This window comes from Xiphophorus couchianus, chromosome 1 (assembly GCF_001444195.1).
Source record: "Xiphophorus couchianus chromosome 1, X_couchianus-1.0, whole genome shotgun sequence".
Classification (NCBI taxonomy): domain Eukaryota; kingdom Metazoa; phylum Chordata; class Actinopteri; order Cyprinodontiformes; family Poeciliidae; genus Xiphophorus; species Xiphophorus couchianus.
This window is the reverse complement of record NC_040228.1, coordinates 4,985,306-5,011,867: the sequence shown is the minus strand read 5'-3', so window position 1 is coordinate 5,011,867 and position 26,562 is coordinate 4,985,306. Positions and strand designations below refer to the sequence as shown.

At 39.6% G+C, this 26,562-nt stretch overlaps 1 protein-coding gene across 3 annotated transcripts; it reads right to left on the bottom strand.

Moving 5' to 3' along the window:
- Window positions 1-794: 794 nt before the first annotated feature.
- Window positions 795-26,028, bottom strand: rbbp8l (retinoblastoma binding protein 8-like). 3 transcript variants are annotated; one of them, XM_028020716.1, is made up of 14 exons: window positions 25,857-26,028; window positions 19,234-19,328; window positions 19,082-19,124; window positions 15,800-15,895; window positions 14,901-15,013; window positions 14,692-14,767; window positions 13,286-13,464; window positions 13,148-13,191; window positions 12,239-12,318; window positions 10,855-11,572; window positions 10,672-10,765; window positions 6,437-6,504; window positions 6,165-6,357; window positions 795-1,899 (listed from the first exon to the last, which is right to left on the bottom strand). In XM_028020716.1, exons 2-14 carry the CDS (start codon window positions 19,304-19,306, stop codon window positions 1,838-1,840), a joined length of 1,839 nt encoding a protein of 612 aa, XP_027876517.1. In that variant the 5' UTR covers window positions 19,307-19,328; window positions 25,857-26,028; the 3' UTR covers window positions 795-1,837. The 3 variants fall into 3 exon arrangements, with proteins under 3 accessions (XP_027876517.1, XP_027876533.1, XP_027876525.1); XM_028020732.1 differs by having other exon boundaries at window positions 13,292-13,464; XM_028020724.1 differs by having other exon boundaries at window positions 25,866-26,028.
- Window positions 26,029-26,562: the final 534 nt, after the last annotated feature.

Here is a 26,562-nt window from a genome sequence, read left to right as displayed (position 1 = left end):
ACTAGTTGGGAAGGAGCAGGGGATCTAGTGTGAATCAATTTCTTCCAAATCAAACCCCATATGATATTTATTACACTATTTAGATCTCAATCCTGGGGTGTTTGGGCTTTGGTTTGGTAAATGTGTTGTTTCATGCTTTTGTATGCTGGTTTTGTCCCTGATTTTAGTAACAGGAATAAATATGGCTTCTTCCCAAGCAGATGGTGGACTGCTCGCTCACTAGAAATGTTGTTTAAATAACTGAAATTCTTATGTAATTTAAGTATTAACATTTATAGTTCATTTTTGCCACTTTGTAGTTGTTTCCTCCTGTTTAAGGTTCAATGCATTGGATGGGGTAAAAAGTTGAGTGATCTCATCCGTCTCATTCATCAGGCCATTATTTTCATAGGCCTGCTGAAACCCCCCCGATTGATTCAGAGGTCAAAATAGTGACATTTTGAACCCAAACATGATTGATTTTAAGTTATTATTGTTTTTTTATTTAACTTAAAAGTTAGCAATTTTCACTGCTGTGTAATCTGTTTTATTTTGTTGTTTGCAATTTTTTCTTACTCTTTCTTTCTTCCCACTTCAGTTCAAAATTTGATATCCATCCCAAAGGCAAATTGAATGTTGACTCATTTCATCAGAGTGCCTTCAAAGACTCGTTGCGGATGGTGATGCTGTGATCCTGTAGCAGTCAGCCTTGCAATAAATCTGTAGAAGCTTCTGATTAAATACTGTTGCTGCAGGATACTAGTACATGATGTACATTTATTATCACAAAGCATAAAAAGGCAAAACAGTCATCGTCATAAAAGAAAACTGTTCCGTTTTTATTCCGACCACATATTTAACACGACACAACACGTGACACTAATTCATTTCTGTAGGTCTGGGCATGATGTGCTCGTTTTTCAGATCATGTGAGACCAGAGCTGTTTAAGTGATTTCTTAATGCTACAGTAAAACTGAAACAAAACAAAAAAAAAAACAAAAAAATAAACACCCTGATCAATCACAGGCTAGTCAAGACTTTAACAGCGGTAGAAATTATGTTTCACGGAAGGCCATGAATGATGTCATCATTTGAAAACTGCTTTGTAACTCAGTGTGTCGTTTTTTTGACATGTGACAAAACAGCAAAACCAGAAGAAATCTGCTTGGAACTAAGAACTTTTTTCTGGCTCCACATGCTGGTTGTGTGACGGAGTTTAAACAGGGCGGCTACTCTTGAAGCTGCTGGAGCCGAGGATTAGTTATCGTCCCAAAATCCGAGCCGCTCGGTTTTTGCGTCGACTACGATGCATTCACTACGACGCAACATGTTGCGAGGTGACACTACTGTTGGTTTAGCATGTTCAGAGGATAGAAGGAACACTCAGAAAGAGAGAGACAGGCACACACACAACATAAGAATAACTTGTTAAAATACCTAATCAGCAGACTAATGTCTGTCACTTCTGCCGACAAACCCACAGATTGCTGCTATTTTCTGTAGGTGACAAATATTAAGTCGTAACATATTGTTGCAACCTGCATTTGCAAAGTTACAACCTCTACATGTAAATGAAGGCGTATAATAGGTTGCACATGTGATATTTTGATCACGTTCTGCACACACACACACCCCCACACACAAAAACTGATCTAAAAGGGAGTGGAAGCTGGTTAGGCGTCATGCTGATGAAAGAAGAACAATATGCAAATAAGCCGTTCCTTTCCGCGGCAGAGCGTTGAGGATGTTTGATGAAGTCAGTGCTGGGTGTGCATCTCGCCACGCTGCCTCCGTGTGGGAGGAAATCGGTAACTACTTGTCAGTCTGAGCGTCCAGGCGTGATTTCCATCCTTCTGTCTAGCTGGGGCTCCTCTCCTCGGTTCTCACTGTGATCTTGAACCTTCTCTCCTGGTGCATCTCTGTGAACAACAGAAAGGGATTTTAAATTATTACAGATGGAAACAAACCTGAGAAAGATCCTTAAGATGGGTATAAGATTAGAAATAGTTAAAGGAAGAGAGAAACAACAGCTGTTCTTTCCAAGCTTACTAAACTTAAAAATATGGATTTCAGGACATCTGATTTAAATTTTAAAGGTTTAGCTTAAATTAAATATTCTTATTAGCTTCTGATTTTGTTATAAAGGCCAGCCTGGTTTTTATCTCGTTGCCACAAAACATTCAGGTACACCTTACTAGCAAAGATGGGACCTTCAGGACTTTTTTAAAGGGCACCTAATATTAAAAAATCTCCACTTTTTTTTCTTTTCTTTTTTTTAGCTTTATATCATATTATAATGTTATTCCCTCATCAAACACAAACACAAAAATGTTGTTTCAATTCATTCATTCATGTTTGAGAAATCCTTGAATCTCTCGTGGCAACCGTTCCGGCGTGTCTTCCACAAATCCGACCAACCACTGAAACTCAACCGAATTCTGACCAATCCGCTTAACCCCCTTAATAATCTAACTTCCTGCTTCACAATGCCACTTGACAACCGAACCTGTAAGGCGTAAGAATGTGTGAAGCTAAGTGATAACATTTAACTTTATTTCATTAAATACAGTTAAATGTTTTTTTTTTGCAAAAACCACTTTGAGATGTTGGATTTGTTTATATTACACTTCATGTAAACTTGAATGACCGACATGGAATTCTTCGTTTGCAGTTTGACAACGCCTCAGGACATAATTTGATTCGTTTCAAGAACAAAACAAATAAAGCTGCTGGGATGAGGAATTTTTGTTTTCCCCCTTTCAATATTAGTCATGTTAAGATCCTATCTTTTTAGGGAAAGTTCTGTGCAGGAATTTAAACGTTTTTGCAAGACGGGGTTATGGCAAAGATAAAGCTTAAAACCATTGCAACTTTGACCATAACTTTGTGAAAAAATATGCCACAAAATCAGTCATTTTAGGCTGCAACTATCTCAATCGCAATGTTGCGGAGGGGTTGACTAAACAAAACTAAACTAAACCATGAAGCGCAGAGCAGAGATCTGTCATTGTGAGAGTGTACAGTATAGACTTCTCTGCAGAACTGAACCACATTAAACCTCTGAAGCGCTGCAGATCTTATCTCCACATTTAAAGACAATGCTGCATGTGACGTGTTAATCAGGGCACACTCACATGCAGTTTACTTTTGTAGCATGGTACTAACTAACTTTGTTCTTCTTTATTTTTGCTACTAATGCACATTTGTGGTTTCACTTTTAAAATAAACTAACTGTCTGGTTATAGACATTTGTTGTAATAAGAGGAAACAGTAAATAAATGCTGCACGGTGATTTAAAAAAATATATCATAATGCGTATTTTCCCTCTGAGCAGTTCAGCTTTTTTTTGTTGTTGCAGTATCTCAAAATAGAATTCAACTTTCTGCAGGCTTCCTGAAGCTCCTTGGGTTCTCCTTTAACTTAGTTTTTGTCCGGTACCTATGACAAGCATGTTGAGCATGGTGCGCTTCAAAAGTGCTGAAAGTGGACAATTGGAGGGCAAAAGGAGAAGTGTCAGGCCTACAACAGTCTCCCCAGCAGATGAACAGGATCTGAGAGTTGTTTCTTTAAGAAAAAGGGGGAGAAAGGTAGCGCAAAGAACTGACAAAGGACAGACAGATGCCTAAACCGTACTGCTGAATGGCACGTTTTCAACCATCGATTCATCTCGATGGAGCTAAAATCTGATTTTCTGTAAATTACCCTGAGAATACAATGCTAAATTGTCTGTTATGTGTAGACACAACACTGGAGCTCAAGGGCTTTTTCCCCTGTAATATCTTAATGGTTAGAGTTCTATGGCTTAAAAGTGAAAAAAAATCATTTCCAACAATCTGTCAGACATGAGATTTGAAATGACTCCACTAGAGCTGAGGGAAAAACACACTTTCCAAGATCCTTAGAAGTCCTGGAGAACAATTGGTCAGCAGGACTTTAAAAATACAAGTAATAAGTACAATAGAGAACTTGAGTGAGCTAATAATGATGTTTTGTTGTAATAAATTTGACTTTTCTTTGTGTGTATTTTGTGTATTTTGCTGTATTTACCCTATTTTACTGATTTTGCTTTTTTGATACACTCAAACATTGAAATATCATACAACAATAACCTAAGTAACAAGAGAACCATGCAAAATAAAATGAAAATAAGTCTTTTGCTTCTAAACCTATAAATAATTGTCTGGCTGTCCTACTACAAACCTCACGTCTGTTTGAACTGGAGGTCACAAACTGGCAACCCTACATTCTCCTTCAGGTTTTTGTGCGAGAGAACAGAAGTTGCAGTTCCCTCACTTACATCAAATTGTCCAGATCCCAAAGAGTCAACGAAGCTCCACCCTGTCTCGCTTCCAACAGCATGTTTAACTGTAAGTATCCTGTTTCATTGCTGTGGTAATTTTATAACATGTATCGAGACACCTTCAGAAAGTTAACACGTCATCTCACCAGTCCACAAAAGTATTTTCTCACAAGTCTTAGGAATCACCAAGATGTCATTTTGTAAATGGGAAACTTGCTGTTGCGTTATTTTCGACCCGTCTGGTTTTGGCCACAGAACCCCTCCCACAGACACAGTCGTTTCCACGTCTCTCTCTTGTTGTTGAATCACGAACACTGGCTGTAACTGATACGGGAGAAGCCTGCAGTACTTTAGATGCTGTCCTGCAGTTGATTGCAAAGTTGGAATAACTTTGGTAGTCTGGCCTCTCTACCATTATTTGATGACTTCTTGCGTAGTTACACAAAGTTACTTTTTGTCTTATGCTAAGATCACCTGGATGATCCAAAACATTAGACATGATGAAAGACAAACAAACAAATAACCCCCCCCCCCAGTAAAGTTTATGATTTTATATTTTGCACCACTGTATCTGACTTTCAGTAGATAATGCTCAGGCATCATCTTCCTGCTGCTGTAGAACATACAGTTACAAGGATAGAACTTTTGAGATTAAATATAGACGGTACATTTGTACTGCTTCAACAAAAGCAAGCACAACATAGATAATAATAATAATAATAATAATAATAATAATAATAATAATAATAATGTTACTTTCACACAGTCAAAGAGCTTTCTATTAGCCATATGATTGCAGAATTTGACATTTAAATAAATTTGTTTAGTGGAAGCACATCAATTTTGAAAGAAACTCTTGTTTTTCAATAAAAGATTATGGCGCTAGGGCGAGGTGTTTTTTATGGAGCCCCCTAGGAGACATGGAGGATTTTTTTCCCCTTTTGTTTCACCTTGCAAAAGTATTGCATTCCCTCACAATACTTTTGCGTTGCCTCCCAATAGGTTTTGCGTTCTCTTGCAATAATGTACAGATCAGTTAATGAGGCATAATTGAATACTGAAAGTCTTTCTTCGACGGCCACCGTGCTTTCTGCTATTATACAAGGTTTTTCTTCTGAACCTATGATAGGTTTATAGGTTTATAGGTACATATAGTATTTTTACAACATTATATGTTCTCTGTGCACATAATGTCATTTTATAGCATAATCAAGTAATCAAGTAACTATGTTACTTTTTATTTTTTATTTTTTACAGTGGATAAAAAAAATTGTATGAACATCCAATATGCCTTAAAAGAAATTTGACTCAGTAGTTTAACACCTTAAAATTGGGCCTCTGTCTCTTTAAAAACTCAGGAAGTCATCACAACATCACTCCTCTGTTAACCCTTTAACAACGTTTTTACTAGTGCTGCACTGAGAAGTAGATCATGCAATGAGCTCAGCAGATGTTCCACCAGATATTTGCTAATTGCTGCTGGCTAGTCTGAAGGAACTGAGTGGGGCAGTTGCAGGGCAGGGCTGCTCTGTGAGGCAGAGGCTTGTAAACTGCAGCTCCGAGGAGGAGCTATGGCTGAAAGGTGGTACTAGGTCCAACCAAGCATTTTGCATGGCTGAATGGTTGCCATGGAGATTAGAGGATTTCTCAAACATGCATGAAAGAATCAAGGCAACACTCCTGGTATGTTTGTGATTATGATATGATGTAAAGCTTTGTATTGGAACTGCACTAAAACTGTGCCAGACTAATTGGTACCAAATCACTGAGCTTTTTTTTTATTCTGGTGCTTCATTCTTATCAGTTCTGTTAGTCACATTACCCTGAAATACCCACATTCAATGTGTCTAACATTCAGGGACTAAAAATAAACCCGCTACTCACTGTTTGTGTCTGAGTCTCTGTCAGTTTCGGTCTCTATGTGAAGTCTCTTTCTCCTGCGGCCTGCCTTGCTCTCCTGACCCGACCCACTCTTGTCTTCCTGCTCGTCCAGGCTGCTGTCGGCCTCATTTGCTGAAGACGAGGACTGTGGCGATGCTGAGGAAGCACAGGGGCTCGCAATAGAAGGACACTTTTGCTACAGACAGAAATAAAGACACAGCTTAAGGTTTAGACATTTGCCAACACAATCAGCTCTGTGTCTTGGTTTGGGTTACCTTGCCGTTTGACGATATCGACTCTTGCTTCTGTAGCGCAGATGTCAGGGTCTCTAGCCTTACCAGTGCTATGGAAAAATGAGCACAAGTGAACCACTTGGGCACAAAATATGTTTTTCCACTGCTAACTGTTTAGCTAAAGGAATGTGCAATACTTTTGTTCTGCTGTCCTTTGCTTCAGTGCGTAGAACATAAACACTGAACACCAGAAGAAGGCATTGCTTTACTCTTTTACAGTTCTTGCCTTGACAGGCATTTCTCCCAATCAAACTTACTTATCTACATCAGCATGGGACACATTTCCATAATATCCTGTTAATCCACTTGCTCAACACACCCTGAGGTAGAGCTGTCATGGTTTAGTGAGTGTTGGTGGAATGGTCATATGGAGAACAAAAAAGGGAATGAATACTAGATCTATTAACTATATGTCATACTGAACCTGTGCTGACGCTGGATGAGAAACAAACAGGAGCAACGTCACACTGATTTCTAATTTGGACAAAGAACACATACAGAAGCAATAATCTAGATTATTTCCTGTGAGGCTTAAAATAGGACAGCAGTCCTGTTCAACACTGAACTGCACATAGTTTATAGAAAGTTGTTGTCCTGAAAGACATAGAAGGCAAAAGACCAATATCTTCAAAAAAGAGAGTTCAGACGTTTCAACACTGTGAGGCTCTCTGGCTGGTCTACACGTTTGTACAGTTATTGGCTCTATAGCGACACTTAGAGGCTATGCTGGGAAAATGGTGTGAAAACAAAAACAATACAAGCTAAAGACACGCTGAACATTTAATACATAATGCAAAGCAAGCTTATTGAATGTGTTATGTGTGTCAATGATATTTATATTTCATTTTATTTAGTAGTGGTGGGACTTGATTGAAAAGTCTTAAGCGAGTTAATTGAAGGGTCTGTAATTAATTAATAACAATGAATCACATTTTAATTGCAAACCATATACTGAAACTATATGCTAAAGCTCTTTTTGCTGCTAAATTATTGCATAAATAGACGTACTAGCTCAACAATAAGGATATTTATTGTTTTTTATTAGGGGTGCACTGATTGCAGTTTTCTGGCCGATCACCGATTGCTGATCTATTAAAAAATCCTAACCTGCCAATTCCAATTTTGGCCTATACCAATTTTTTTTTCGTCTAAAATGTTGTCAAATATAGCAAGAAAGTTGCCAACAGTGAGATGACTATTGTTAACTGCAAACATATAGACATGATCTGGTGGGCGGGTCTGCTAGTCAAACCTCTCTAAGCACAGAGCAGAAGAAGATAGCAGTTGATTTAAATACCTTTGCAGAGGTAGATGAAATTGGTAGATGAGTTCGACTTTAGATGGAAAATCGGGCGTTCACTGATTTCCCAAAATTAGGGAAATGGGCACCAATAAATCGGCTGTCCGATAAATCGGTGCACCCTTAGTTTTTATCCTGTTATTTAGATTATTCAACCATCAGTTTGGTGAAAGGTTCTGTTATACCCATTCAGCTTTCAAGTGTTTCAGGAACCTGATCATTCATGGAACTTCAATAAAAAGTACTTCTTTAGAAATGCGGACAGTGGGCGATGACATAAGCATTAGGGATACTAATGGATGACCAACTCCTCGGTTTTGAACAAAAAATGAACCCCGAGTGGGCCAAGAGAAGCAGCTTTGTCACCCATTGCTGTGATTTGCGTATGTTGTTTGTACGCCAGATTTATGGGTGAATAACACAAATAAAAAGGTTCCCGCTCAGGACTTTTGTTTGAAAAAAATCAAAGAATTGCGTTAAAATTGTTAAAATGTATGTAATTAGACATTCAAAATGGACACATTAAAGTCTCAGCCCAAATTATTGGACTTTCTATTAATATTGGAAATGCTTCAATATAACATAATAACTTATCATTAGTATCAGCTACTGTAAGTTTTTACGGGCAATCCTGTTGAAACTCTGCGTTAAGCTTTAGGCTATCATACAGCAACATGTGTCCCTTTCTGTTTGTTAAATTTCCATTCGGTGCAGTACAACAGTTAAAAAGAGATTTAACGTGAAAGTCATTTTTCCTAATTTAAATGCCATTATCAATTTCACACCCTTTGCCTTATAAACTATGATGACATTTTCAGCCAATTTTCATGTCAGACAATGAGAAAAAATACATTTCAAAACTTTTTAGTGTTTGTAAATGTCTGGTTTCAGGTTTATGTTTTCTCATAACAGGTATTTTATGAGATATTGGCAACTTATAACGGAATACACTCAATGACTCAAGCATTTTTATGTTTAATGAACCAAGGCTGTATGGAGAACTGACGCATTCAGTAAATAGCTTTCTTTCCCAGAACTTGATTTTCAGGACAGAGTCTTCCGCTCTCATTTGTATAGGCTAAATTCAAAGCTAGTTTGTCAAGCTTAGCAGGAGGAGGAACTCAAAGTAAAAAAAAAACAAACAAAAAAAAACAACTCTGGCTTCTATATAGTGGGGTTGAGTTAAGTCAGTGGTTCCCAAAGATTTTCTGGGCCCTCCTATGGATTACAATAAAATCCCCCCAAAAGGAAAAAAAAAAATCAACTGGGCACACACATCGTTCAACCAGACATAAACCTATACGCATATTTTTTTTTCAAACTCCACTGAAGTTTATTTCACACTTCAGGTTGCAACAAAACACACTACAAACCATCTTTACAGTGAAACACTTTTGTGTAACTGTTTTTTTTTTTTTTTTTTACATCTATACCGCTTCCCGAGCCCCCCTGCAATGGCACTGCGCCCCACATAGGGGGTGCGCCCCACACTTTGGGAACCACTGAGTTAAGTCATTTAACACTCAGAGTGGTTTCGATTTAACAGATCAAAAAGAAACTCTTAGGGGGCTCAAGCTAACACGTAATCAGAGCAGTGCCAGTTCACAAAGACATTTTCTCTTTCTAAAACTCAAAACATCTCAAACAAAAAAAATATGTATTAGGGGTGTAATGGAAACTTTAGATGTTTTGGAAATACTGTATGTATCAAATATAACTTCTCATGACATAGCTGTATCTGATGCCTGGAAATTGGTCTCCGTCTCTTTAAGAAGCTTCCACCCTTTCCAACACCCCCCCTTCAGCATGACATAACAACTATACTTCTCCATAATGCCGTTTACAATCATCACTAGGAGCGTTGTCTTTTGTATGATGAGTTCAACTTTATTTTATTTCTTTATTATATATATATATATATATATATTTTTTTTTTGTTGCAAAAACCATTTTGAGATGTTCTGTCGGATTTGCTTACAGTACAGTTTATATTAACTTGAATGGCCAATATGAAATCCTTATTTTACACTTTGACAACTCCCCATAATGTTATTTGCTCTGTTTATGTGTTAACAAATCAAATAACATCCAGTCCAACCAGGTGTTGCTAATTGCTGCTTACGCTAGTCTGGTGGAGTTGTATGGGAGAAACCTTGGGGAAGGAGGCTCTCTGAGGCGGGCGCTCAGATGGGGACTGAAGCTCCAAAAAACGATTCTTAAAAGTGTCCCTTTTAAGAATCTGCACTTAGTATTACATTTCAACTTCCTTAGTAAACAAGTCCTTATTGGGCTGCCAGAAAATACTTTATGGCTTAAAGCTGAGCATTCTCAATGAGTTGGATGTATAAAAAATTAAGAAAAAACAAAACAAAACAGAAAGAAGGATTGTTTTGACCCTTTACATGTGATGTAACGCTCTTCAGAGCATGGATCATGGCAGCCCTTGACAGACGTCAAAATAACCTATGCACTCCTATGAAGCTTGTTAAAAAGCAGGAAGAGAACTGGTTAGCATCTAGTTCTTTTGAACACTTTTAAATCTGCTCTGGTGTAAGAGGAAACACTGTTTATGACATGGTGATATAAATCATGTGGTGAATTCAGTCAAAGTCAACATGCCAGAAGGTAAAGGGGCATGGGTTGATTTTTAAGCTAGCTATTTCCAGCTTCTGTAAATACCGCTGGTTATGAGCCCGAGCTAGGTGAGCTACTTCTGGCTACTTCTGGCAAAACAACTTGGGAAAGCAATTTCAGTCGATTTACTAAATACTGTCATCCCACATTTCCACCTCAACATGATTAAGGGACGTAGTTGAAAGGGTCAATAGCATCCTGCTATTTCTCTTTGCCTGATTTTGCATTGAAGATTTGTTAGTCAGTGAGCAGACAGAGTTGCAGACATTTTCGTAATCTTTACCTGGACGTAATGACAGAGTGAGGACAGGAACTTTCTTTCCGTTGCTTTGCTCCGTTTTATCATTTGCTTCCTCCTTTTTATCCTGATCTTTGACCTGCGGCAATAATACCATCATTACATCTTTTGTTCACCATGGTAAAAATTTTAAAGGTTTACTAGTAGTGTGAAAAAGTTTGAAAATACCTCATGGTTATGATCACTGATCAACTGTTGTTCTTGTTTGATGGGCGTAGAGGAGGAGGAAGAAGGGAGGGAATTGAGTGAAGGTGATGACACGGGTATCGCTGTATTCACATTTCTGTCAGGGCTCCTCTGTACGTCTCCCTCGCAGTGCAAGGCGATGGGACTATCATCATTTCCAGGTTGGTTAGATTTAGTCTTTGCTCGATCGGAAAGGTCCAGAGGCCCATCTGAGCTCTCTCTAAGTTCTTCTCCAGAGACTTTCTGAGTCTTGGAAGGTGGGCTTTCTGTTTTCTCTACGGGCTTAGTTTCATTCTCTATGTTCTCTGGCATCCTCCTGAATGTGAACACCACTGTTGGTTCTTTAGGGGGCTGAGGCGTGCTCTGCTTTTGGCTCTGCCATGAAGAATCAAAACCATGCCTTCTGGTGGTGGCTTGTGAGATTGGTGAGATCAAGCTGGAGAGGCGTGACAATTGAAGCCTGTTGGAAGGGTTCTGCAATGCCGGGTTGGCTCCCACAGCTGCCATGGGACCCCAGTTCGGGCCTTCAGATAGAGGCCAGGGCAGAGAGACGGGGCCACTCTTGACTGGTTTGGGATGGCAGGGGATTGGAGCGTGGATCACAGGTCTGCTTGGTCTCACCTCTCCACTTGGTGAGGAGGAGGACTTCTTCCGAAGATGTGGGGTATGGATGGAGGAATGCTGATCAAGAGCTTCAACGCTTTGAGGAAATGATTAACAGAAGTTAGTTATATATTAGGAAGGAATGTGATCTTATTTTTTCTTTTAACAAATTGGAAAAACAAGGACAAAAAACAAAAACAAAACTCAGGTGAAGTCTCAAAGGTCCCAGGTGTCACCTGTCATGTCCAGTGGATGTAGTCTTTGCTCTCTGTTGGATAATGACTCTCTCCATTGCTGCATATTTGAAGTCATTAAAATAATAATGTAATTTACCTTGACATAGGAAGGACTGTATTTTCTCTGTCTGAGAATATTAAATATTTTTTGTCCTTCATATTGTATAGCTACTTCATAATATACTATATCTCATTTTATGCAGATGACACCTGGTAATAAAATACAACTACTAATAAAAACATAGATGCCTCAAAATGTCCAGACAGTCAATGACTTAAAAGAGTTCATTATGTTTGGTCATCTAAATTCTTTCAGCCACTTTGAGTTCTATGATTATATTGATTAGTTCAAGTCAAAACCAGGATTTGGGAATGGTGGCACTCCTCCCCACAAATGTTACTATGTGTCTGTATGAGTTTATAAAAACTCATATGGCTTCCGGGGATCAAAGCATTTTGGCATTTTAAAAAAATCCTTCTTCTCTTTTGAAGACATTTATGTATAAACCCACTTATAAGGTTTTTACCTCTTCTCTACACCTCGATTTACTCTGTGTTCTGTCTTCCAGGATGATGATGCTAAAGTTGGCTGAGGCTTGTATACTTCCTGTGTGAGAAAAAGGAGTGGATTACAATACATTTCAAGGTTACTACCAGATTTCTTTGATCAAAAGAAATACAGTAAAATATCAAAGGAAATAGCTATACTTTTTTGAACCTGCGGGTGCATTCACATCAGCCCCGTTTAATCTGCTTTGATTTAACTCTAGTTGGTTCGTCTAAAATGGCTTGTTCGTATGGGGATGTGTGAATGCGTGATCGAATTCTGGGCCGCCTAAAAACTCAGGTCTCGAATGCATATGTGAATACCAAGCAGTCCAGAGACCGTTCCAAAAGCAGGAAGTGGACCAATGCGCAGGGCATTCTGGGTAAATACTACCAAAACAACGTGCGTGTCTGGCGCCTTCGGGAGAAACGGCTTGTGGTGTTTTGCTAAAGACAATATAAGGAATCCTACAACTGCTAAAATCTCTTTTCACATTTAGAGAAGAAGGAAGTTGCACAATGTCTTCTACAGAAGTTTTTGTGTCACTTCTTTCAGTGCTTCTTGGTGCAGTACCTCCACAGGTGAGGGGGGGAGAGGGACAGGTTGCTCAAAGTGTTTGGTTTATTTGACACACAGCCGTGTAAAAGTGAATTTCAGCAGCTGGAAATGGAACAAATGTTGCGATTCTGGTCCCCAATCAAACCGGGTCTGCCAGGCTATCAGGTTTGAAAACACATTAACACCTTTGCTCATGTGTGGAATAACTGTTAGCTTATTTGTCCAATGCAGTAATACACATGGAAGTTGTTATCATGCCAATTAGGTAACTGTAAAAATTGAATTTAGGTTTCAACAAAGGCAGAGTAGAAAGCTGTTTTAAAAAACTTACAAAACTACTTCGGTTTGTGCCTCTCAACAGCCTGCATACAGTTTCTGTAAAAAAAAAATAAATAAAAAAATGATAGAAGAGAACAAATTACAAAATCTGCTCTAAAAAAGGAAGCCCTTCTTCTCTGGTGAGCCTCACCTTCACCTCTGTGCTCTGCCTCAGTCTTCACCAGTACATCACCGTCTGCTGGTTGGTCTCTGGACCAACTGATGGTTGGGCTGACCAGGGCTACGGCTCCAGGGGACAGAAGGTCAGGAGACATCTTTGGCTTGACGTCGACAGAGTTGTTGTTGTTATTATTGTGCTCGCTGCAACTTCTGCTTTCACATACCGACAGGTGGTGTTGAAGAAACAAAGGACGAATTTAAGGGGGCGCAAAAAACAAAACTTAGTAGAATTTTTACTGAAATGACTTGAATTGGGAGGAATTTGATTAAAATGACATGAAATTATTTTCAATGCGTTTGAATTTAATCAAATGTGACCTGTAACTGGAATAAATTTGACTTTGATATATAAACCAAATCAAAATACATTGATTTCTGTTGGGATACAATTAATTTCAATGAGCTGATTTAATCGTTTTCATTGTATTTCTTTGGAGTTGGTTATGTGGCATTAAATTTTTACCTCATTTGTTTTTTGTTGGGGGTTTCTTTTAGCAGAAATGTGGGATCATTTGGATTTTGCATTTTGTTTTTTTTTCCATTTTTTTTCTCTGAAGAGTTTTTGCGGCGCTAGTGGCTCGTATTTTTTGTACAGTAGGCAGACAGGAAGGAGGGCGAGGAGAGGGGGGAAGACATGCGGTGAAGGTCGTCGGGACCGGGAGTTGAACCCGCGACGAGGACTAAGGCCTCCAAACGTGGGGCGTGCTAACCCCCTGCGCCACCACAGCACGCCCCGGATTTTGCATTTTTTAGTCGAACTGAAATTAGCCAGTGGAAGGTTTAGAATGACGATGCAATCAACGGAACTTTATCTTTTTACAACAGAGGTGATTTTCTTGTGTGATTATTAATTTGTAGAGGTTATTAAGCTTCTCAACTATAATTCGACCGAGGTCCAAATTACACGACAATGGCAGGACAATAAAACACAAAAGTTCTGTTGCATTTTAGCCTGTCGTTTACAAGGTAACAGCATTATGCAAAGAGTGAAACTTTTTGATAAAAGTCAGTTTAATGGACTTTATTAAACTGAATCCTCATTGGGCACATTTAGTTATAACACCCAGAGATGATTAAATTGAAATGCATTCCTGCTGTTGTTGCTTGTCAACTTCCTTAGGATTCAGTTTTAAATGTCACATTTATTTTTTTTAATTTGCACTTTTATCCAAAATCCTTGTTGGTGCAGCAATAACAGTTTTCCTAATGAGTGAAACTGTACAAAAAATAAAGGTTAAATAACCTAAACTGTCAAAATCAGTAAGGAGGATTTTAGGACTAGCTCTAAAATAAGCTAAACCTTATTGTAGTTTTAGCTTACATTAAGCTAAACTAAGTGGAAACCTCAACCTTTCCAGTCAAATATCACATACTCACTCAAGTGCTGCTCTTAAACTAGCAACGTCATCTTTAAGTTTAAGATTCTCTTTCCGAAGGTTGGTCATCTCTCCAGCTAGAACCCAAAGAACAAGTCGCAGTAAAAGATAGGTTTTTTTAGATAAAGGCAACAAGAAAAGATTGGAAAAACAAAGTGACTTTTAGAGGAAGCTAATGATACTTATAAAAGGAAAAAACATCTGGAATACCAAGGAGGGAGATGTGCTGGAGGCTCTGTATGCGTGAGGCTTCGTACTCCTGCTGTCTCCGCTTGGTGACCTCTTGGCTTACTGTACATCTGTCACACAGACCGGCTCTCAGTCTGAACACACAAAAGAAAAAAAAAAAAAAAGCAAATTCAAGTGTTAATTTTATGCTAATTATGCCCCTAATTCATATATTTGAGGAGACTCTTGTATACTGATCTCTCTGCGAAAGCTGGATTTGTTCCACACTTGAAAAACTAAACTGTGTGGCAATCAGCTGTTATTGCAAACAAGTTATTTTGTAAAACAAATAAGAAATGAAACTCTGTCAGGCCTCAGCAGCTGAAGCTGCAGTTCACTCACTTTTTAAATGATGGTTTTATTTAACAGCTCGTCCGAACCAACATCATCTCACGTGACAATATAATTCCAAGTCCCAGTAAAAACGATGGCTCAACTGTAGCAGAGTTTCCATTGACCGTATAACTGTGCAAATCGGAAATAGGAAAATTCATTCGCTTAATAGAATTTTGCTAATTTTGAGAAAACCCGATTTTCAAAAACACATTTTTGCGTTAGTATGAGGTATTGAAATAAACGTGTTTCGCAAAACTGCAATGGAAGCACTTTTTTTTATTTGCATCGCAGGTCACTTGATTAACAACCGAGTGTTACTACTGGCAGGAAAGATGAAGAAGACGACAGGTGGTACAAAGAAATCTCTTAAATGGAACCTGCCTGACAACATGAAGTAGGTTTTAACATCTCAAAAGTAACACGTTCTCCTATAGCCAGCAGAAGAGATACAAAGCCGATTTCATCTTTTTGTATCTTACTAATCTCAAAGAAAGTCTTCACACTGAAATCTTTACAGAAAACATTAGGTTTTAATTCAGTGTTACCTGTTTTCTAGAGTCTTGATGTTCTCTGTCAGTAATCTCTGCTGCTCCTTCATCTGCTGGTTTCTGGTGTAGAGTTCCTCCATTCGCTTTGTGTCGCTGTTGGCATCAAACAATTAGAGTCGGGTTTTAGTAATACAAACAAATTCCATAAACATTCAAATGAAATCAGATTTGTACACTCGCAGAATAAAAAGACACATATACCGTTATTTCTCACTGTCTCAAGTCAAAACAGACCAAACTTTTTCTTCTTTTTCAACAATTTCCTAAACTATTTCCATTTGCTAGTTGTCACAAGTCGGGATGCACCGATTCAGTTTTTTCACTTCTGATACCAATACAATATCTGAGGTTGAGACTCGACCCGATACCAAGCCGATACATAAAAACAGAGCTGAACTGACTTAAAACATTTCTCTTTTTAAACAGACATAAACAAATTGAATTTAGTTGATAACTATGGGCCTGTACAGCACACTTAAAAACAATGACATCTTAGCCAGCTTATAAAAACAACACAACTTTAATTTGTTCAATCAGCGCAATAAAAACAGCCAAATGTAAAATAAATAATAAAGAAACTGAAACAGATAAAACAAACAAACAAACCTTCTTTCTAATGATTCAGAAAGTGCAATTAGAAATTCTAAATATGATGTAAAATAATAAAGCATGATGTCGCTCAGAACACAAAGCATTGAATTACTGAACAGATCTACCCTCATGGATTGGACACAACAATTTGGTATTAATATCAAGTTGGTGCATCTCTAGTCACAATTCTGAGAGAAACAATTTGTCAGAGATTTATTTAGAAGCAAAAAGGTTTGATTGTCATTAATTTCTTAAGATTTGAGTGTACACGTTTGGCTTAAAGGACGTTACTTTGCTATAGGAACTTCAGGAAACTGAACCACCAAATCATCTAGATTTATCTGATTGTCAGCATGATCAGCCCTTACCTGCGACTGGTCAGACAAAAAAAAAAAAATAAAACGTTAGTTTTTTTCCTTTTTATTAAAATCAGCGAATGCTACCAGATCATGTTGAAAACTACACTCTTTGGTATAGATGCTGCTACTGAGTGAAGCACTATCACTGTCTCTGAGATGTTTAAAATGATGTAAGGAGTACAAAGGAAGCTGTTTGAAAAGGAAATGTTCCTCGATAGCATGCCAAGACATGTCCCTGGTTTATTCAGGCTGCGAGACAGTTCAAGACTTTTAGCAGAAAACAGGAATTTCCATATTCCCCTTTGAGGTCTCTACCCATCCCTGTCAGGGAACAAGCTGCATTTGGAAATGTTAGGAGCTTCCTGAAAAATATCAGATATACAAAACTTTGCCCAAAGACATGGTTCTAACTAAGCAAATAATGTCCAATTGGATAATTACTGTAGCGTGATTTTCTATTAGCTGGGAACAAGTTATTTAACTCAAACTGATTCAACGAGTAGTTTCTCATTTCTTAAACAACTATGCCCAAGCTAACAATCTGTGGCCGTGGGGGAGATGCTAGTCTGTTTAAGAAGGGTCAAATTATTGGCATCAAGCAGAGGAAACATCAAAGAAAATAAAATTGAATTAAAAACTTTCCAAAATCTTTTTTTTAACTGGAAGCAAAGATGGGGAACCATCGTCTTCCAGGACGAACTGTGGTCAGAAAACAAATTCTGAATGATAGCCACAGCCGAGAACTCAGCCGAGAGACAGATACTCCGGTGTCTCCAGGTCTGTCCCCTCGGTCTCCTAGCGGAGGGACATGTCTGAAAAAATCTCCTCAGAGGAGAGCTGACTCCTTTCAATGTGGAGGAGTAGCACAAATTGCATTTTCTCTATCTTAAAATCAGTTAATAGGACTGCACTGTGATAGAGAGATTGTGTTATTATTATTATTTTTTTAATCTAAGCATCTAATGAGGCCAAATGTTTTACATCCCCACTATGAATAGGTTTCCCATTTATTTTTTGTGTGCAAGCATGTGTAAGTATTTTTTTATTTCAAATGTACAATCACAAGTAAAAATATTTGATTCAGGGTGCCTTCACACCAGCTCTGTTTAGTCCACCTTCATCAAAAGACCAAACAGTTTGTTTTCCTAGTGAACCAGACTTTCCTAGAAACGTCTGGTTCGTTTGGGGAGCAATCGAACCGAAAAAAAAAGGAGCAAACTCTGGTCCACCTTCAAACCTAGGTCTTGGTTCTGCTGAAGTGAACTCTGATGCGGTTCTAATGTACATGTGAACGCCAAGTGGACCGGAAACCCCTCCAGAAACAGGAAGCAGACTATTGTGCAGGACATTCTGGGTGAATAAAACAAAAACAAAGAGAGTCTAATGGTAGCGGGAGAAATGGCTGGTCCTGAGCGTGGAAGAGCGAATGACACCACCACCAATTTTGTTTACAATTCGTGAAGAAAGAAGTTGCGTTCATGTCCTCTTCAGAGGTCATGAACCTTTCAGTGAGTCTTGGTGCAGCGCCCCTAGAGGCGAGGGGGTGAACGGGTTTATCAAAACGTTTGGTTCGTTTGACGCAGTGCGGCGTGAAAGCAGCTGAAAATGTGACAAATGTTCGAACCGAGTCTACCCACTATCAGATGAGAACTCTTTTCTGATTGTCCCAACTTTGTCCACATGGACTTCAACTAAGCAAGTTCATCACAAGTGAATTGTTTCTTTTAATTGGGACTGTAAAACTTCCAGCAAAAATGCACACTTCAATTTTTCCAAAAATAATAATAACTGTCTTCTCTGGAGCCACACAGAGCTGCTGGCTGTGATTTCCATCGGTTCTCAGACTTTTTAGCTGCTCTTTAATCTCATTTTAAGTAACAAAATTAAGGGTTAATTAGTTTTATCCTGCAGTATCCTCACCAAAGCTTCTATGTTCTGCAGCCTCATAAAACTGAGTTTTATTGACATGTGCCACCTGCTCCTATAGTAAATAAAGATCCACTGGGAAAATGTTTAGTATCTTCATTACACTTCTTGAATGATTTAAAAGGGCTAATTGTTTGTCAGGTTGCTATTAATACGATAGGTGTGCTTACATTGAACAATCTTCCCATCTCCTTTCCCCTTTCTCTCAGTTCTAAGAAGAATCAAATGTTCGGTGACTCAATAACAGACTTGTTGCAACATGAGCTTCCTTCCCTCCGTGCAGCAAATGACGTGAGTGAACCCGGAGCCAGGTGCAGGTCTGGCGGGCCCACCCGCCTCCCTGTCTGATCTGAAAACGCTTCACATCTGAACTGTCTTCAATTTAAACCACGAGTCTACTCACCAGCCCTTCTTGTTGGACAGCTCTTTGACTTTCACCTGCAACACTGATAAAAAATAATAAGGCATACTCATGACTATCAGAACTTATGGTGATTAAAAAAAGATAGAAAGAAAAACAGTCTTTGCTGTGCTCATAAATCTTTAGCCCCTCACCTTCCACTTCTCGTTCATGGGCTTCATGCAGCTTCTGCAGAAGGTCTTTGAAGCTCTCCATTATTTCCAACATTCACAGATGAACTTCGCTTAAACTGTGTGACAAAAAGGCAAGTGTTTATTATTATTTTTTATTTTTTCAATCATTGTCCATCAGAAGAATAGAATAAAACAGGATTTTCTTTTTTTTTTTTTTTTTTTGCGACAATAACATTGGCTCCAGCTTGCGCCACGCCCTTAATCCGATGTTATTACGAAATAATAAAACCTCACAAGAACAGTTAAACGCACGAACGTTATAGCCCGAGGACTGTTTGTGTGAATCTGAGAAGGAGTCCCTAAATTCTCATGAGGAAGCGATTTTTTTTTTCTTTTTTGTTTAGGAAAACTAGTTAGACTGGACCTGCCAGGTGTGTTACTTTGGCTCGCAGTTTGTGATTCAAATACATAAACAACACCATATAAATTTGTTCGCGTTTTCAAACGTGTGCCATCATTTGAAAATGCTGTTATAGGTTATAGCATACAGGAGCAAATAAGGTCAAGAAACTCTCCACTCCTTCAGTAAATTCAACGTACGACACAATGTAAGTTCAGTGAGTAAAACAGAAGAGCTTCTGCTCAGAAGTAAGGAGCTCAGAGTTACAATCTGTGTGGATTTATCTAGAGTTGGGTCGATCTGATCAGATTTTACGAGTAGCACCATGGGAAATCCTTCTCCACAGGTGCCATGGTGCAGCTCGCTTTACTGTAAGTGCTGTGAATTGATTGTTGCACCCAGTGTTTCTCTACAACACCTTGAATATAATCAATAACAGATTATATGGACTATATATGGACAGTGTTCTGGCTTGTCCCTAACCGCGTTCACATTACTAACGTGTGCAAATCTGCTATTGCCAATAAATAAATAAATAAATAAAAATTTTTTTTTAAAAAAAATCACAATTTCGCAATTGCAGTGAGAACTGAAATTTAAATCACAGGCGAATAAGCTCGTTCACACGGTAAGTCGTGGCGACGTCGGATGTAAAGAGTTGCATGAGATATATTCATAATTCAGCCATGTTGCCGGCGCTTGTAATCTATCAGCCAATCAGAGAGTGCGGAGTGATAAGCCCCGCCTACTTGGGAGCGGCTAAGTATGCAACTTTCTGGGGAAATTATAGTCTGGGATTTTACAGAAGCGCTATGGATTCAACACGTTGGAATGACCCACAACTTTTTATGAGCTGTGTGATGCTGTGAGAGCTCTGGTGGAGCCAGCTGCACACTGTCCAAGAATAAAACACAAACCATCCTCCTCCTACTACTTCTTGTCGTCTTATTTGATGTTTTCGCCAGTAGTAACATCCGGCTGTTGACCAAGTGACTCCCCTGACGTGAAAAAAGTGTTTCTTCAGTGTGTTTTAAAATACCACCGAAAAGCCACGTCGTCCTAGTGCAGCACCTTTCTATAAAAAAACAGGACCAATTTTCATTATACTAATTTATTTCCGGAATTTCAATTCATAAGATTCTATGGTTAATGGGAACACAGCTACTGACACCCTTCAAAACAAGACAATTACAAACTGTTGGGAAAAACTTGAACTGCAACACCAAAACACACCAAAACGTTATCGACAGACGATAAAGAAAATCAGATGTCTTCGTAACAAGAACATATGCCTGTTGTCGCGACAGAGCGTTGCCGTGCCATTGGCATCCTAATTACTAATTCCACTCGATACCCATCTCCGTCTGCAATTCGCAGATTTGACAAATTGTTCTCCATCTGTAATTTGTCCCGCTGGAGTCAATTTTTCAGATTGTCTTGAAAGATGAATGGGTCTTTTGTGCTTGGCCATAAAAACGGGCTGCTTATTAGTTTATTTACTGTTCTTCATCCCACATTTCATCACACGACCCTGGTTCACAGCAGCCACCTGGTAGCTGTGTGGAATCGTTCACACCGGACACAAACGGCTCTAGAGTTCGTTATGAAACCGTATCCAGACCACCTCCTCCAAACGCAAGGTTGGTTCTGAGCCCTGAGTGCAATTCCTGTGTTCACATCGACACGCAGTTTGTCTTGAAAGGGGTTAAACATCTCAGAAGTGTAAACACCCAGGAAGATGGGAACTGAGGTAAGCAGCAGTGACTTTCTGTCTGTTCATCGACTGTGTGGATATCTGACTGCAGTTGGGAGGATTTGGCTGTTTTCGGAGTGGCCAAAAGCAGCATGTAGAAAGTGAGAACATTGAATTTTTCTAAACGAGGCTGGAATAATCACAGTAGGAATGCGACTGGATTTGGTGGGGAAAAAAACCCTTTTTGACAAAGAGACGGTATCAGAATTTCTGATGGTTTGTTTCTAAAAGATGCTAATGTTTATTAGCTCTAGAGAACATTAAGATGTAACTATATGTATGGTAGATTCATTCTACTGCCTATTATTAAATTATCAGTGCTGGAAAATATAAATGCAACTGAATGAATAAAAAAACTTCAGAAGCAAAAAAGTTTTTGTGTGTTTTTTTTTTTTAAAGACTCGCTCTGTGCATTCTGGCTCTCTTGGTGCTGTGTTATGTATTGGAAAAAGTCTCTGGTCTGTACTGTGCTGAGTAAGAGCTTCGAAAATAAGTGTTATGGCAAATTCTTAGTAAAGGGTAACTATATCCTTAACTACTTATTTTGTCCTGCCTACATGTAAAGACTGGCTTAATTTTGCGTGGAGTGAAATTGCAATGAGCTCACCTTACCCTCGGTTCACATACTAGCGTGTTAAGACAACCTGTGTGTTCTGGAGTTCTTGCTACGGCTACGGCCTCCACCCTCGCTGAAGGGTCATAACTCAAAGAGCATTCTACTTTCTAGCACTGCTTCGGACCCAGTGGACAGCAACCTGTTCAATGTGTGAAACCTGGCATTCCGTGTTGAATAGCTTGGGACACAGAAAAGGGAAGAACATGACTTGTGCAGTGATCAGAGCCTCCCATTAGCCTTGCCACCAGGAAAGCAGCTTTTACCAGCTTTTTCAGCTCGCAAGATAAGTCGTGACTGGTCAAGCCGGTTTCAGCTCCCCACCAAAGGCCTCTCTAAACCTGAGATAAAGTACATGGGATGGGCGAGCTACTGCAGAGAATCTCTCTCTCTCTCTCCTTCTCTCTTTTTCTGACTGCCTCACCTCATGTGCGTACTGAAAATTGTACAACTATGCTGAACAGTCAGTCTGCATTGCAGGCCCAATGTTATAGCAAAGAAATAAAGGTGCGATCTCATTCTGATCTTTTCAGGAAGCGGTCGAAGCGCCAAGATGAAATCGTGAAAGTGGTCCTATCAGTGAGCTGAAACTCCGTTTGGTCCTAGAGATCAAGGAGACAAGCACCCGCATGAGGTTGCAGGCTCTAGAGACAGCCAGCCTGACAACATGTCTGACGACATAAACGTGTGAACCCAAGGCCATTCCTGCCTTCTCCTCGTTGTTTTCTGCCTTCTTCCTCTATGAGGAGAAGATGTTATAAAAAGGATGATCAAACTCTCTTGTTCAGATTTGAAGTGCTTGTTGGTGTTAAATTCACCATCACACACTTTTCGCACACTTTATCAGTGTCACCAGGAACTCACCTGTGCCCCATCACAACTCCCTTTGGAAATGGTGAAAAAAAAAAAAGAAGGAAGCAGCGAATATCTCCGAAGATATTCGCTGAACGCACTGGGACACCCATGATTATGGGTGCTGCTTTACTCCTGTCTGACTCAGGGACTGAAAGTAATTTTGGCAAGCAAATGGTGGCCATCATAGCACCTGGATGAATTCAGGGTTTACAAGGAGAAACGTGGCCTCATTAATTGCTGGGACTATATCAAAAAAATAAAGGGAACACTTAAACAGGTGTTTAACACTTAAAGTGTTCCCTTTATTTTTTTGAGCAGTATATTTGAAGCACAAGAAGAGATTTCTCATCCACACCTGGATCACTTGGCTCTGTTTGACTGCCTGGCCCTTGAAAGGTAACATTTGAATGCTGAAAGTCGCCCTCCAGAGGTAGTTGGAAGAATCCTGAATGCATGAACCTCTTTGACTACTTTTACATGAGCAATTGGGTATTAGTGTGAAGGAACAGACTGTCTCTTTTAGTATTCTGCTACCAAACCTGTTGGAAAAGGGCTTTTTCAGTTAAACTTCATCTAGCTGTGTAGCATCTTGACACTAGGGCTGTAACGATTAGATTGAATAATTCGACTACCTCAATTTGCAAAATTTCCTGTGGCAAATGATCTTCTTCAGAGCTTCATTAAATTATGTTTTAATATTTTGCACACTGTGTTCCTGCCAGATGATTATTTGTGTTGTGCGATGTGATGCTCTAACTTCCTCCAGTGAGTTGTTGACAAATGCTAAGTACTATTAGCAGCAATGGAGGAAGACGATGAGGCACCCCATCTCAAAAGTGTGCTGGAAGTAGGAATGTCAGGGCTGTTGCCATGTCCAGATTCGATGCTGGAAGTAGTTTTATCTCCCATAGTGAAACGCTAAACAAACTGAAAAAATTGAAAATGAGGTTATTTATCATATTGTTTGGTTCTATGACAGTAGAGTGGGCTGTTAGACCAACACTACTGCTCTTGCAAAGCCACAGAAACACAGGTGAAGAAGAGTGGAATGATCAGTTAGGCATTACGCTGCATGGTGGCGACTTGATGTCCGGGGCATGGATGGTAAATGGTAAAATGGGCTGCACTTGTATAGAACTTTTACCATCTCTGAGGACTCCAGACAGCTTTACACAACAATCAGTTATTGACCTTTTCATACACACTGATGGCGGTAAGCTACATTGTAGTCACAGCTGCCCTGGGACAGACTGAGAGAAGTCAGGCTGCCATTCAACAGGCAGCACCACGCCCTCTGATCACCACCAGTGGGCAAAGGGGGTGAAGCGTCCTGCCCAAAGAGGAAATGACCAAGTGAGTGCTCAGTAGTTTGATTGGGTACCAAGATTGGAACATTTGTAACATTTTCAACTGGTGCTGTTCACTTTCACACTCCACTGTGTCCGACCCCGTTTGTTCGGTTTGGTCGGTTGTCCCACCACGACCGTTTATATACTTGTGGTGGGACAACCGAAGAAACGGTTGTCCCACTAAATGTTGGCATGATAGCATGCCAATGTTTGAAATGTGTTTGTTTTTTTTATGTTGAGAGGCTTTCTATTACATCAGTGTCAATAATTAACCCGGCAACCACATCCTTTTGCCACACGTCTTCCTCTGATTGTAAAGCAGATGAACCAGTGAAGGGAGCAACACGAAAACCTCTGAAGAAGTCACTGAGCAAAACTTCCTTCTTCACAAAATGCAAGCAAAAATAAGGTGCAATGGAAAATGGAAACATTTTCAGTTCCCAATGGAAACTGAAAATGTTCAGTTCCCATTGCTGGGAGAAAAGCTGGTAAAGACGTAAGCTTTTGGGAATTTTCAAACTTCAAGTAACAGAGCTTTAATCTGGCAAGTTCATCAATATTTTGGTCCTCTGAAATCGCCTCGGGCAACATTGACCTACAAGTATGAAGTCCATACAATTTTAGAATAGTCTCATTGTGTGTAACAGACTCACAGTTTCCCATCAAACTTGTACCTGAATGTATTCCAAATTTAGTCAAGCGCTAATATTTAGCATTTTGATCAGTGGAGTTTCAGCTCTCTTGACATGTCAGGATATGTCAGGAAAGAGGCTGTTCAGATCACTTCAGCAGAGCAAGAAAAGACCTGCCTGCCTCAGTTAGCTGGCCCTGCTATCACAGATCCTTATTCACACCCCTTCCCCCTCTCTCTCTCTCTCGCTCTCTCTCTTTCTCTCATATAGACACACACATGTTTAAATTTATCACTGCTTACTCAGTATTTCAAGTTCACTAGGCTTCAGACTATCTCCAACTGGCATGAAATTTCCCAGTCAGTCAAAAGAGATGTTAGCATGTTTTTTTTTTTTTTTTGCAAACACATCGCCCGGGATGCTCCACACCTGTGAAGAAACCCATAACGCAATAAGAAACACGCCTCACTCCTGCTGCTTTCAGGCAGACAGTTGCTGCCAAACGGTTCGTATCAGAGCGGGAAAGTTTGGAGTTTGAGCAAAACCAAACCTGGGTTGTTTGGGAGAAAGTTCTGGTGTCCAAGTCAGCAACAGGTTACAACTACACAGCTGTGGAGAAGCGGAACAGAGCAGGAGTTTTAACTCAGTCCTCGTTTACAACCAGAGGAAGACGTGGCAAAAGGATGTGGTTGCTGGGTTAATTATTGGCAGTTTTTTATTTATTTTTTATTACAAAAAGAAAAGAAAAAATCTGATGTAATAGAAATCCTCTCAACATAAAATAACAAACACATTTCAAATGATGGCGTGCTATCATATCATATATAAACTGTCTGTATTACACAGAATATTAGTGAGCAGTTCTGATAACATCCATAAAACTCTCAAACTTCCAAATTAAATCCTCAGTCATATGCATGAGTTGAACCGACGGTTCTAAATAGTTCCCTGTATAGTTGTTTACTCCCAGCAGCTCCTCTGCCCATCTACAAGCTCGTCTTTCCTGGCCTTCAGGTCCGACCTTTGCCAATTCCAAACTCACCTCACTCACCCTGGGAACTCTCGCTGCGGCGCTCCTTCTGTCCCGACTTCTGCCTCTTCGTTCAGAACTCCTCAATGGGCTCGAAACAGAGAGAGGGAGTAGAACACGCAATGGAGAGAAGAGAAACAGAAGAGACTGAGGTGAAGGAGAACGCCCCATACACTCACCCCCCACCCCCACCCACGGTTCCTTTTTCTCTCTCTTTCTCTCCCTCTCTCATCTCTTTACCAAGAGAAAACCGGTTGGGCTGGTCCTCCCCTTGAGGAACACGAACACTGAGGCCCGGGCAAGTTCTCCCTTGATATTCCTGTTCTGCTGAAATCCCACGAAACTGGTTAAACCGGTTCCAGGAAGCCCGGTTACAGGAAACAGAAATATCCAATGTAGGACCCCATGACTGCATATCTAAACCAAGAGTTATTGTTTTCCTGCATGCCATACTGCAAAACAAACAAACAAACAAAAACAAAACTAGTGTGACAATGGAATTAACTAAATAATTGAACTTTAATGTAAATTTAGGAATAATAACATGGGCACTACCTGCTGAGACAATGGTCATTGTCCTGATATAAAATGAAGCAATCGCCTGTGAAGAAGCTTCAGACTGGAGTTTGAAAGGGTCAAAGACGGCTGTGGCACTGCTGGTATGTGGACGTGCGGGCGAGCAGCAGACAGCTGCGGCGGACGGTCTGTTGCTACAGAG

Coding starts and splice junctions, on each gene's coding strand:
- rbbp8l (XM_028020716.1), bottom strand. CDS start 19,306: ATGTTGGAAATAATGGAGAGCTTCAAAGACCTTCTGCAGAAGCTGCAT. Junction 12,319..13,147: donor GCACAAACCGAAGTAGTTTT/GTAAGTTTTTTA, acceptor TTTCTCACACAG/GAAGTATACAAGCCTCAGCC. Junction 6,358..6,436: donor CGATATCGTCAAACGGCAAG/GTAACCCAAACC, acceptor TTCTGTCTGTAG/CAAAAGTGTCCTTCTATTGC.